Source organism: Schistocerca americana, chromosome 7 (assembly GCF_021461395.2).
Source record: "Schistocerca americana isolate TAMUIC-IGC-003095 chromosome 7, iqSchAmer2.1, whole genome shotgun sequence".
In the NCBI taxonomy this organism is placed as follows: domain Eukaryota; kingdom Metazoa; phylum Arthropoda; class Insecta; order Orthoptera; family Acrididae; genus Schistocerca; species Schistocerca americana.
Window position 1 is genome coordinate 309013512 of NC_060125.1, and position 14782 is coordinate 309028293.

General features: G+C 43.9%; 1 protein-coding gene across 1 annotated transcript in view; it reads right to left on the reverse strand.

The window, feature by feature from the left end:
• The window catches only part of LOC124622896, a 219416-nt gene that overhangs the window by 102442 nt on the left and 102192 nt on the right, over positions 1-14782 (reverse strand). Inside the window, exons 9-10 of the mRNA XM_047148686.1 lie at positions 7667-7860; positions 3256-3382 (exon numbers count right to left, since the gene is read on the reverse strand). Coding sequence (XP_047004642.1) covers positions 3256-3382; positions 7667-7860 — 321 coding nt within the window. The remainder of the gene's footprint in view (positions 1-3255; positions 3383-7666; positions 7861-14782) is intronic.

Genomic DNA, 14782 nt, shown 5'->3' on the forward strand with positions numbered 1-14782 from the left:
AAGTACATCGCCCTTGTATAAACCCTCTATATACTCCTTCCACCTTTCTGCCTTCCCTTCTTTGCTTAGAACTGGGTTGCCATCTGAGCTCTTGAGATTCATACAAGTGGTTCTCTTCTCTCCAAAGGTCTCTTTAATTTTCCTGTAGGCAGTATCTATCTTACCCCTAGTGAAACAAGCCTCTACATCCTTACATTTGTCCTCTAGCCATCCCCGCTTAGCCATTTTGCACTTCCTGTCGATCTCATTTTTGAGACGTTTGTATTCCTTTTTGCCTGCTTCATTTACTGCATTTTTATATTTTCTCCTTTCATCAATTAAATTCAATATTTCTTCTGTTACCCAAGGATTTCTATTAGCCCTCGTCTTTTTACCTACTTGATCCTCTGCTGCCTTCACTACTTCATCCCTCAGAGCTACCCATTCTTCTTCTACTGTATTTCTTTCCCCCATTCCTGTCAATTGTTCCCTTATGCTCTCCCTGAAACTCTGTACAACCTCTGGTTCTTTCAGTTTATCCAGGTCCCATCTCCTTAAATTCCCGCCTTTTTGCAGTTTCTTCAGTTTCAATCTGCAGTTCATAACCAATATATTGTGGTCAGAATCCACATCTGCCCCTGGAAATGTCTTACAATTTAAAACCTGGTTCTTAAATCTCTGTCTTACCATTATGTAATCTATCTGATACCTTTTAGTATCTCCAGGATTCTTCCAGGTATACAAGCTTCTTTCATGATTCTTGAACCAAGTGTTAGCTATGATTAAGTTATGCTCCGTGCAAAATTTTACAAGGCGGCTTCCTCTTTCATTTCTTCCCCCCAATCCATATTCACCTACTATGTTTCCTTCTCTCCCTTTTCCTACTGACGAATTCCAGTCACCCATGACTATTAAATTTTCGTCTCCCTTCACTATCTGAATAATTTCTTTTATCTCGTCATACATTTCATCAATTTCTTCATCATCTGCATAGCTAGTTGGCATATAAACTTGTACTACTGTAGTAGGCGTGGGCTTTGTGTCTATCTTGGCCACAATAATGCGTTCACTATGCCGTTTGTAGTAGCTAACCCGCACTCCCATTTTTTTATTCATTATTAAACCTACTCCTGCATTACCCCTATTTGATTTTGTATTTATAACCCTGTAATCACCTGACCAAAAGTCCTGTTCCTCCTGCAACCGAACTTCACTAATTCCCACTATATCTAACTGTAACCTATCCATTTCCCTTTTTAAATTTTCTAACCTACCTGCCCGATTAAGGGATCTGACATTCCTCGCTCCGATCCGTAGAATGCCAGTTTCCTTTCTCCTGATAACGACGCCCTCTTGAGTAGTCCCCGCCCGGAGATCCGAATGGGGGACTATTTTACCTCCGGAATATTTTACCCAACAGGACGCCATCATCATTTAATCATACAGTAAAGCTGCATGTCCTCGGGAAAAATTACGGCTGTAGTTTCCCCTTGCTTTCAGCCGTTCGCAGTACCAGCACAGCAAGGCCGTTTTGGATAATGTTACAAGGCCAGATCAGTCAATCATCCAGACTGTTGCCCCTGCAACTACTGAAAAGGCTGCTGCCCCTCTTCAGGAACCACATGTTTGTCTGGCCTCTCAACAGATACCCCTCGGTTGTGGTTGCACCTACGGTACGGCCATCTGTATCGCTGAGGCACGCAAGCCTCCCCACCAACGGCAAGGTCCATGGTTCATGGGGGGAGGTTACTTCATGTGGTGGACTCAAATTAAATAGTTGTCTTTTATAAGAGAATACATTCATGATCGTTACTGAAATAAATATACAAAGTTAATCTTATGATTTGTTACGAGGGTGAGTCAAACGAAAACCTTAAATATTTTTTTAAATATTATTTATTGTGCATAAGTGGTACAAAGCTGTATCACTTTTCAACATAATCTCCCCCACACTTGATGCAAGTCCACCAGCGCTTACGGAGTGCATAAATTCCTTTAGAAAAAAATTATTTTGCTAGTCCGCGCAACCAATCATGCACCTCATTCATCAGAACGGAACTTCTTTCCTCCCATTGCGTCTTTGAGTGGTCCAAACATATGGAAATCACTTGGGGCAAGGTCTGGTGAGCCATTCCTTGCTCGCTCTCTTCGTTTCCGGTTGGCGGAAGTGAACCCAGGTTTCGTCCCCAGTAACAATTCTTGCAAGGAAGCCATCACCTTCTCGTTCAAAGCGCCAAAGAAGTTCTTCACAAGCATCATCGCGTCGTCCTCTCATTTCAGGAGTCAGCTGCCGTGGCACCCATCTTGCAGACACTTTGTGAAACTGGAGCATATCATGCACAATGTGGTGTCCTGACCCGTGACTAATCTGTAAACATGCTGCAATGTCATTCAGTGTCACTCGGCGGTTTTCCTTCACTATGGCTTCAACTGCTGCAATGTTCTGTGGAGTCACAACTCGTTGTGCCTGACCTGGACGAGGAGCATCATCCACTGAAGTCACACCATTTGCGAACTTCCTACTCCATACGTATACTTGCTGCTGTGACAAACATGCATCGCCGTACTGAACCTTCATTCGCCGATGAATTTCAATAAGTTTCACACCTTCACTAGGCAAAAACCGAATAACAGAACGCTGTTCTTCCCTGGTGCAAGTCGCAAGTGGGGCGGCCATCTTTCTACTGATACTGCGACGGTATGTGTGCATCTGCACTATGCTGCCACCTACAGGCCACTCTGCAAGCTGTTTGTAGCACGCTTACCAACTTACAGGATAACGGCGTGAAATTTTGATTTGTTGTTACAAATTTAAGGTTTTCATTTGACTCACCATCGTAATTTTGTCCCTATTATAATTTAATTTTTATTATCGAGTATATAAAAATAATGTCTAAGTAGTTTTATGTGTTCTCAGTAGTGTTAGAAGTAAATGAACTTGCATTATGACAGATTAAATTGCCACTTTGTTTCTGATCCTCCCCCTTCGGTATTACATGTATCAAATTACCTTGGTAATGTTAGTATTAAATCTGAACTTCTTTTATTTTGTGCGAACGATGATGAACCTAACTTTCTTAAAGGATTCAAATATAATGTTAAATACTTGTCTGTAACTGCCTCTCGCAAGGATTTATCCAATATGCGAAAAGATAGTTGCAGCTGAATGCGTCATAAAATTGATGCATCATTGGAAGAATTTTTACGTGTTTCTACTCATTTTTTATACATTCTAATGAGGTGACGTAAGTGAGAACATGAATGAAAGTTACCAACCTTTGAGAAGGCGACAGTGGGAGACCTGCGTAGTGCGTATCCCAGGAGCAGACCCATGACGTAGACGGTGGCGCGATGAGTAGGCAGCGTGTACGACAGGTCGGCTGTCCGGAACAGCTGTGATACGCTGCACCGTTAAGATCATCATCAGAGCATGACAACGAGAACGCGCAGCAACTGTAGAATACTAGTTACAGAACAAGAATACAAGTTACGTACAGTTGTACCATCTAGTAAGAAAAGGGGTACTAGTTAACCTAGCAAAGATGGACTTCAAGCCGCGCTTCACCTGACAGACGTACACAACTCAGAAGATAAAGTCACTGCAACAGTTGGCAGATTAATCTTGCAATTTGGTAATAGCAGTTTAAAAATACAATGATGAAGGCGCAGTTAGCTTAGTGATGTACGAAGAAATGTCGTTATTGATTCTGAAAGTAGGCCAACTCACTAACCAGAGAAAACTTAAGGAGGATTCCCATACGTTGATCTGAAAACCTGTCCTCCCTGAATGCGAGTCCAGTGTCTCAGCACTGCGCCAGACCCCTCACTGGGAAGGAGAAGTACGGGAAAAATTCTAAGAGCAGACTGTGGTTTGAAACATCCAAAATAAATCTTTGAAGATGTTGAGTATCTCAGGAACTATGACAAAAAGACTAACGCAAGGAGGAAAACGTAATGCGACGGCTATTCGGAAAGTAGGGTCCGATCGGTCGCAAAATGGCAATCAAAGTGAAAATCAAAAACGTTTCATTTGCAACAGTTAACTACATCTTCTAGCTACTTCTCTACATAGCTGTCGCTCCGTCAGAGGCCTTTGTATTAGCGTCGTACCAACGTTCCAATGCCCTCGTCATTGCAGGCAGCCACCTGTGCTTTCTGCAAATACTCTACACTGATCGGCAGCTTATTGCCTGTGCCAAAATGTAGTCTTCAAAGCTAGCGGTTCATGTAAGCTTAGATGAAAATCAGAAGGAGGCAAGTCTGAGCAGCATTATAGGTGACCAAACACTTCCATCGAAAACGCTGCAGGAGCGTCCTCATGGCTCTGCAGCATGCGGCCGATAATTGTTATGAAGAACGAAATGCTTCACAGTTACGTTCTGTGGACTCCATGAAATCAGGCGAAATCTCTCACTGGCACTCATACTGGGTGGAGACAATACTTTGCAGCCGTCTTTAAGTGCTCAGTGTGCTCTCAGATTTGCAATGAGCGACGTGACGCGATCGACGGGCATACTAGAGACACTGTCCAACACATCTATGCAAAGCTCCGTCGCATTTTCAGAATAGTTTCCATTTCGTAACTGATCGGACCTTGCTTTCAGAATAGCCCTCGTCTATCGACCAGACAAAGCGACCAGCTTGCTGCACAAATACAGTAGTTACCTAATGCCGAAGTCGCAGGTACCTGTGCAGTTTTGGACGTCACAACACCCTCTCTCCCCCGCCGACCACCCAGCCATTGTCGTATGTCTGAATCGGCACCTGTCCGTTGTGGACTCATAATGTCCGACTGGAGTGAAAGAAGACGTAAAGGCGCTTTTCGATTGCAGAAGTGACAAAACGACATGTCTACAAAACAACATGGTAACATGGTACATTAACCGCTAACGGGGAAGACAGTCAAGCAAAGGAATGCCTTTTATTATTAACTTCCTTTGCTGTAGTGTGTGGTCTTTCTGCATCTTCAATTGAAGGTGTTAGTCAATGTTCGGTAACTTTGTTGACAAATTATGTCATTAGCGAGAAGAATAAGGTGAGCTCGTGTCAGATGCATTGACATGCCCATGTAGATTTCTGGTTACCTACAGACAGTAAAGGAGACATTAGACTAGGAGACTCCAGAGCGCACACTTCACTTGGAGGTACCACAGTAGAGACACTTCAGTGACAACTTTCCCGAGACCTAGGTTTTTAGTGTCCCCATCACTAACGCTGGACGTCCTAGCTCAGGTCGCGACTAGTAGACAAGTTTTGTGCCTCGCCACCGCCCACAGACGCCACAGTCGACTCCCTGGCTTGTGCCAACGAGACAGCACGCGACACTGCAGGTCTTACGAGTTGCAGAGACCATCTCTGATTGGGAGCGAGTTACTGTTTTCGACCATTAAAACACTTTGTAACTGCGAATTTAAATACACTCAAGCTCTCGAAACCACATGGCAACGTTAAGGACTTAGTAGGTATTTTTCCATCGAGGTACTCATTTCCCGTCTAGCCCGGATGCAGCCGAGCGTTCGTGATGTATTCAGGCAAGTCAACTGGTGTGACTTCACAAGTTAGTTGCGGGGCCCTATTTCCCAGGAGCCCCGTCCCGAACGCTGTAGCTGCGACGCCAACAGCCCAGTCGCTATTCAATAAGTTGGTTTCATTATAGCACTCGCGTGGAAGTCCGCCTGCATAAATTCCGTTCGTCTCTTACCAAGCACGGTTAACATCCTCGTAAAGACCCTAGTGATAACAGGCTTCGTTAGAAATAATGAGAAGCGCTCAAGTGTTTTGCAATAGATTTCGGTTAACTACTTAACAGCTCTGTTCCAAAACACGTTTGCTCGTGAGGATAAATGTTTGTGATACACTAATTACATTCTTGCAGCTGGCACTCCCAATCGCGTTATTTGCTATGCAAATGTCACACTCAGAATGAAATAATAAACGTAACTAAATTCCGAAGCATGCGCAACTAGAGGAGTCATGGGTGCCGACTATATCAAAATTAAAGAGACCTTTGGAAAAAGAAACAGAAGGATCTGTACGAAAATCAACAATTCGGATGTCAATACAGTACTAAGCAAATAAGGAAGAATTGAAAGGTGGAAGGATTATATAGAAGAGCAGCACAATGGAAATAAACTTGAAGTTAATATTGTAGAAAGGGATGAGAAAGCAGTTGAAGATGAGATGGGAGATATGATACTGTGAGAAAAATTTGACAGATCACTGAAAGATGTAAGTTGAAAAAAGGCCCCTAAAGCAGAAGATATTCCCTCAGAGTTATTGAGCTCATTGGGAGGACCAGCCGTGACAAACTATTCCAACTAGTGTGTAAGGTATATGAGACAAGTGATACATCCTCAAATTTCAAGGTGAATATGACAGTCCCATTCCGGCAGATAGCAAGTGCTGACAGGTGTGAATATTATCGAACCTTTAGTTTAATAAATCATGCTTCCCCAGTACTGACACGAATTATTTACAGAACAATGGAGAGACTGGTAGAAACCGATCCCATGAAGAACAGTATAGGGTCCAGAGAAACGTAGGGAAACGTGGCGCTACAAGCTGCCTTAGTAAATAGTTTAAACGAAGACAAACTTACATTTGTAGATTTTATAGATTTAGAGAAACCTATTGACAATGTTGATTCGAACACACTCTTCGAAATACTGAAGGCAGCAGGTCTAAAACATAGGGAGCGAAAGTACAACTTGTATAGAAAACAGACTACAGTTACAATAGTCTAAGGACATTAAAGGGAAGTAGTAGTTGAGAAGTGAGTGAGACAGGATGTAGCATTGTTATTCAGTCCGTACGATGAACACGCAATAAAGGAAACTAAGGTGAAATTTCGGAATGGAATGAAAGTTCAGCAAGAAGTAAAAATTGTGTCGTTTGTCTTTGACATTGTAATTCTGTCATACACAGCAGAAGATTTGGAAGAACAGTTGAATAAAATGGATGTTGTCTTGAAAAGATGAATATCAGGAAAACCAGAACAAGTGTAATAAAATGTATTTGAGTTAAATCAGGAAATAATGAGGAAAAGATTAGGAAATGAGTTTAAAAGTAGTAGATGGGTTTTGCTCTGTGGGTGGCAGAATAACTGATGATGACCAAACTAGAGAGGATATAAATTTCAGACTACCTAGAGGAAAGCATTTCTGGAAAAAAGGAATTTGTTCACATCGAATGTAAGTTTAAGTGTTAGGAAGTCTTTTCTGGAGAGTAGCCTTGTACAGAAGTGGAGCATGAACAATAAGTACTTTAGAGAGAAAGAGAATAGAGGCTTTTGAAATGTAGTGTCACCGAAGAATGCTGAAGATTAAATGAGTAAATCGAGTAACTAATGAAGAGGTACTGAATCGAATTGGGAGAAAAGATATTTATGGAACAATTTGGGATCAGATGATGGGACACATCTTGACCTTTCAAGGAATGGGCGATTATGTAATGGTGGGGAGTGATAAGCGTAAAAATTGTGGAGGGAGTCCAAACTGCGAATACAGTAAGCAGGTTGAAACGGATGTAGGTTGCCGTAGGCGTGTAGAGATAAAGAGGATGCACAGGTTAGAGTAGTGTCGAAACCACAACAATTAAATTTCATCACTATCGTGACTAAAAAGTCATCCGGCTGGCTGTTTAAAAATAAATGTGTCTATAAAACAGACCTGATATGTCATGTACTTACTTGGCACCAAAGTAGATGACTGTGGACAGCCGCTGTGTGTAGGTGACATACGCCCTGAGCACGGTGGAGGCACCTGCGACGGCCGCCAGCGAGTACAGGCCGATGCGAGGCCAGCGCCACAACAAATAAAGGAGCGGCAGGCCCGCCACGAACAGCTGCATGTCGATGCCCAGCTGGTGTGTGTGCGTCAGGCACTGCAACCACGGTAAGGCCGGTATTACACTATCAAATTTCTTTGTCAAATATTTTTATCCAATATCTTTGTCAAAGGTACTTGATGGTGTAATAGGGAACTTTGTCAAATGTCGTCCAATATGTGATCAAATTTAGGGCCTCGCTGTAGATTTGATCAAAGAAGTCGCTTGTCCTCTGTTCACTGCAGTGTGACATGTTACCGCATGGAGCGCTAATATCTCTGCAGCATTCTGTCGTCTGTAGTGTTTTTATAAACATTGGCGGTAAATACAATTGGTGTATGCCAACAACTACAAAATTAATAGAGATGTCTGAAGCTGATGAGGCGCTTTACAACGTGAGGCGCGCTGAATACAAAAATGATTAAGAAGGTTGGAGACCTGACCTGACTTGACCTGACCTGACCTAACCTAACCTAACCCAACCCTCCCCTGTAGCAAGGAATCGGAGTGTTACAGTGAGCCTGTCTTCTGGAGATGTAGCAGTTCTTATGTGAATATTGTGCTTTGTGATATGAGGATACATTTCATTGAGCACATACAGAAATGTATGCTCATCCATTCTTAAGTAATTGATGTACGACTTGACGTCCTCCACTAAAAGCTCACGTAACAAGTTCTGTTGAATGCTTTTATCGTGTCATCGTAAAACCCACAGCTTCGCCCAGGTTTGTTTCCATTTTATCCCCCGCTTCTCTTCCGCCAGTGCACACAGTGCAATTGTGGTACATGTAACTGCTGCGGTTAATAACAAGTTGTTGTCAGCCATCTTTAACTTTGGCGAAAAATATGATGACAGTGTAATACCCCTTCTAGCGCTACGCCAAAGATCTTTGTCAAATACATTTGACGGAATATCTGATTACATCTTTGATCAAATCTTTGACAAAGAAATTTGATAGTGTAATACCGGCCTAAGATCCAAACTTGCTGGCGGTCGTGGCTACAGCTGCCAGCGAATGCAGGTAGGGGCAGCTATTTCAGCTCCAATGCTACACCGAACGGCTTTGTGTAACGCACTTTGTCACAGGGTCTTTACAGTTGAGGCTTTACTAATATATGGCATAGATGGTATAGCGGTGCGCATCTATTGCCAAATGAGGTTGCGGAGGATGTTCTACCTACAGGATAGGGCATCAAGAAACACATGAGGTTATTTGGTCGGTATACTGATCGATGTTAGTATCACATAAATGAATACTAGAGATTGCCATTTTCAACAGTTGTTGTTGAACATGAGGTTGCGTTCTACGTAGTGTTTTTAAATTTTTATTGAAATAATCAGCAACCAGCTACACAGAAGAAGTGTTATTTCCTTACCGGACTCAAGCACCTAGTGTACTTCTTCAAAAGGTTACAATAACTGTATTATCTGCGAGTGTCGTGCAACAGTTGTAACCTTCTGAAGAAGGGCATTCGATGCTGAAATGGGTAAAGGGGTTCAAATTTCTTTTGTGCAGCTGATTGCTGGTTATTTCAATAAACAGCAATACAATAGCTGAAGATTGATAAAATTCTAGATTCGTAAATATTTCAGGATCTACACATTTATGCGCTACATAATACACTGACGGAAAATAGTCGCAACATCAAAAAATAATTGATGTAAAGTAAGGAAATTTTATCTGGTATACATTTCTCTAGGTATCGTATTTAAGTATTTAACATTGCAGGATCACAGGTTAATGTAAACGCGAGGTAAGCTATTCCAAATGTAAAATGCTGGTACATTAACAAGTGGTGAAAAAGCTAGAATGCTGTATTAAGCATGCATACTTGCATGCATTGTGTTGTACTGGTGCCGGATGTCAGTTTGAGGGATGCAGTTCCATGCCTCTTGCACTTGGTCGGTCAGTACAGGGACGGTTAATTCTGGTTGTAAATGACGCTGGAATTGGCCTCCGATGATGTCCCGTATGTGCTCGATTGGAGACATATCTGATGATGGAGAAGACCAAGGCAATATGTCGATACTCTGTAGCGCATGTTGGGTTACAACCCTGGCATGTGGGCGACCATTATCCGTTGGAAAACACCAAAAAATGTTCAAATATTTGTGAAATCTTATGGGACTTAACCTAAGCTTACACATTACTTAACCTAAGTTATCCTAAGGACAAATACACACACCTGTGCCCAAGGGAGGACTCGAACCTCTGCCGAGACCAGCCGCACAGTCCATGACTGCAGCGCCCTGGACCGCTCGGCTAATCCCGCGCGGCAGAAAACACCTCCCGGAATGTTGTTCATGAATGACAGCACAACAGCTCGAATCACCAGGTTGATGTACAGATCTACAGTCGTGGCGCGTGGGACAACCGAGTGAGTGCTCCTGCTACCAGACGAAATCGTATCCCAGACCACAACTCCAAGCATAGGTCCAGTCGTCTACACGCAGACATGCTGGATGGAAGTCCTCAATTGGCGTCTTCCTGACTAACAAAAGGTCATCACTGGCAGTGAGGCAGAACCAGCTTTAACTAGAAAATACAAGAGACCTCCACTCTGTCCTTGAGCTCTCGTTTTACATCTCTGGTGGTTTGGCGTCAGTAGAATGCACCCTACAGAGCGTCTGGCCCAGAGCTGTCCTTGAAGTGACCGGTTTGTAACAGAGCACTGCGTCACTGTGGTGCCTACTGCTGCACAAACTGCTGCTGCAGACATAGTTACGATGCGCCACAGCCATACGCCGAACACGACGGTTTTCCCTCTGACAAGGGGAGGCCACGACGTTTGGAACGCGGATTTACTGCAAACTTCGTACACTCGTAGAACGCCATGAGGACAACAAAATGTGTAAGCAGTAGCGGGTACTTCTCAAGCGTTATTGAGGAACTCGTAAGATAATTTTGGTTGTCAAATATATACCTGCGCGTGGCCACTTTTACCATGAAGCTGCGGCAGCCGAATGGTTAGCGTTCAAATCCCGTAATCGCTGGATCGAGTCCCGACGGTCTATTTTTATTTTCTTCAAAACAGTCATTTTCTTTACTATTTATATTACAGTTGATATAATGGGAAAAATACGTGTAATTGGATGAACTTTTATTAAATTTACAAAGTTATTTGGCAATCTACAAATTTTTATTATCACAAATAATATAATATTCATAACTTTATGTTTTCCATGTTTCGACGAAAAATACCACCCTGCAACTTGTAATTGTAATGTCGAAAGCGACGATTAAATGAACATCTTCCGAAAGCCATGTGTGCCGGTCAACACTTGTAGGTAACATGTAGTTTCGGGCTCCTTCCAGGTATAAGGGATTTCTCAGATCACGGACAAGCATACATTTTCAGTATCACTTTATGCGTTTGGTCGTTTACTAGTCGATAGTTATGAATAATATATTATTTGTGATAATAAAAATTTGTAGACAGCTAAATAACATTGTAAATTTAATAAAAGTCCATCCAATTACACGTAGTTTTCCCCTTATATCAGACAGCCGGTGTGGTCGTGCGGTTAAAGGCGCTTCAGTCTGGAACCGCGTGACCGCTACGGTCGCAGGTTCGAATCCTGCCTCGGGCATGGATGTGTGTGATGTCCTTAGGTTAGTTAGGTTTAATTAGTTCTAAGTTCTAGGCGACTGATGACCTCAGAAGTTAAGTCGCATAGTGCTCAGAGCCATTTTGAACCCATTATATCAATTGTAATATAAATAGTAAAGGGAATGACTGTGTTGAAAATAAAAAAAGAAACTGACGAACAGGACTTGATCCATCGGTTCAGCGATTACGGGGGTTGAACGCTAACCAATTTTTTTTAAATCTGATTTTGTTCGTTTTCGTTTGTTGTATCTTTTCGGCGCGGACGTCGAAAGACACCCGTTTCACTTCGTTGTTGATCCATTAACTCAGTTTTTTTTTTTCATTACAGAGGGTAGCTGACCCTCTTTTTTTCATTTTGTTCGTTATTGATCGTTGTGATTGGTCGTTGCGGACATCGTAAGACATCCTGTTCAAGTTCGGTGGTTGAGCCTTCCACTCAGTTTTTTATTACAGAAGCCAACCGGCTCTCTGACCGAACACACTGAACTACCGTGCCGGCTGACCCTCAGACCGAACACGCTGAGCTACCGTGCCGGCTGCCACTCGGCTGCCGCCGCTTCATGCTAAAACTGGTTACGTGCATGTATATATTTGACGACCAAAATTATCTTGCGATTTTCTCAATAACGCTTGAGAAGTACGCGCTACTGCTTACACATTTTGTTGTCCTCATGGAGTACTACGAGTGTACGAAGTCTGCAGTAAATCCGCGTTCCAAACGTCGTGGTCTCCCCTTGTGAGTAGTGCCGCATGATCGTCCGGAGCCCAGTCTTCTAGCAACAGCACATTCTCGTGACCAGCGAACCTGCAGTCATATACAGTGGCTACCTTCCTCCTAAGAAGGAACATCCAACTTCTCGCAGTCCTATTGCACGACCTCGTTCAAACTTAGTGAGGTGTTGATGATAGCGTCTTTGTCGCCTTAAAGCTATTCTTGACTAACATCAGCTCACCATAGACATTCTCAAAGGTCACTAACGCTCACGACCATTAAAGGCCGTATTTAAAGCAAGCCTGATTTGCGTCGTTCTAGTGACGCTACTGGCGTGAAATTTGAATAGACATCATCTTTCACACGTATAAACACACCGTCCACTATCGTTTACGTCGCACAACTCCTCCTTTTGGTTGCGATTTTTTTTCGTCGGTATATATTGGTGATTCTTCGGGTGCAGAATTGTATAGTGCATAAAATGCTACATATTTTTAGAACTATTTATATGGCAAGTCTGCTGCAACAGTAGTCGGAACCGCATGTGACGTCACGACACGAGAGCAGAGGACGCCAGGCAGTAATACGTCGAGCAGTAACACGCGCCGCGTGCCGGCCCGCAGAGTCCCAGCACAGACCGGCGGAGTCTAGTAAAGTCCCACGCAACTAACGCGGGCCGAGAGAGCGTTTGTCGCCGGCCCGGAGCCCAGGGCTCGGCGCGCTTTTAAGCGGCGCCGGTGATTCTAATTTGCGCTCTCGACATCGGTCTGTGTTGCCTCCGCAGCGCGTCGGGGCCAAAAGATTTCATTACGCGACTCCAGCAGAACATTTCCGTAACTCGAGCGCGGCTCCAGAACACTGAGCCGGCTCCAGGAATTAGAGGGCGTATTAAGGCGTGTAATTGCTCGCGCGCCCGCTATAATATTGCACTCAAACAGCGGCTTTGTGCAGAGGAACGGGTTAAGGGGGCAGGGATGGGTGGGGGAGGGGGGAGGGGGGAGCGAAAGAGGAAGGGGGTGGGGGGTGGAACAGCGGCCAGCATCCGCTTAGCACACACAGCGGCCAACTCCGCCCCCACTGACGCCACGAACAAGCGCCAAATGGCGTCCGCTCTCCATCTGGGTGGAGCGGAGCCCAGCGATTTACACTGCAGGCGCGCACCCGCTTTTTGGGTCTGAATGTCTGTCTCACCCTCGTGAGAGTGGACGTGAGACTGCTGTTCCGCAAAAGGGTAAACTGCTGCAAAACGTTGAAATTTGCGTTGCAGACATCACACCTATGCTTACATTATCATTTTTTTTATTTATCGGTATTTCAATATACCTCATACAGACATCAACGTAAATAAATCATAATTGCGAGAGGGTGTTGAAAAATAAAGACCCTGAATCGTTTATGAGAAAACTTTCAACGTTCTTTAAATAAAACAGACGTTATTAACATTGAACATTGTGATATTCCTGGCTGAGTAGCCGAGAGCGCTAATCCGCTGCCTCCTGGACTCGGGTAGGCGCGCCGGGCCCGGATCGAATCCGCCCGGCGGATTAACGACGAGAGCCGGTATGCCGGCCAGCCTGGATGTGGTTTTTAGGCGGTTTTCCACATCGCGCTAGGTGAATACCTGGCTGGTCCCCAAGTTCCCCCTCAGTTAAACGACTCACAGACATTTGAAAACGTTCGCACTATTTCATGACTTACAATAGACGCAGACAGCTGGGTTTCACTGCTTCCGTCCCGGGGGGTTCAGGGTGGCGTCAGGAAGGGCATCCGGCCGCCCTCTGCAATTAACACTCCCAAATCCTTAATAACAAAGCCGAACCCGCGTTGGAGCGGGACAAAGGACCCGAGAAAGAAAGAAAGAAAGATTGTGATATTCCTCGCTGTGGCCGCCGGTATTTTATTTTGCTAGAAGCTCACTTTGATGCAGCTTGATACACGTGAAGTACAAATGGCACAAAAGTGGAGTGAGGTACAAGCGACAGGTGGTACAGTATGTACCGATCCCGTGGGAGAGTCCACCAATTGTACTGAACTTGCTTCTGATTGGTTGGCACGTTCAGGTGCTAGGCGCCAAAACGCCTAACTTCTCTTATTAATTATTTATAAATTTCAGCCCCGAGTTGCATAAGCAAATAAACTTTACTTAGGTTTCGGCTATAATAATGTAGCCTTCTTCAGAAGTGTCACAATATAAAATTAAAATTAAAACATGCCAGATATTGACCTTGTCAAACATAAAATGTTAGTACTACATTACACAGTCGTAAGACTGCGTCACTTCTACTAACTTTTTGCCGATAGGCCACACAAACAGGCCAGACAGGTGGGTCGCTGGCGCTGAGTCGTAACTGGGCGCCGCGGGCACCGACGCAGCGAGCTCAGCTGGTGATCGCGCGCATGCGCGTGCAGAGTAATACTGACTTAAAACAAGTAAATGTTATTCCTGCTGATTCCACACACCCCCAAGCCCACAAAATGGCCGTTTTCTTACAGACAGTGAGAAAGGTAGAGTGCGATCTGAGAGAGTGGTCAATAAGATGAGTTGAGATACACTACTGGCCATTAAAATTACTACACCAAGAAGAACTGCAGATGATAAACGGGTATTCATTGGACACATATATTATACTAGAACTGACATGTGATTACATTTTC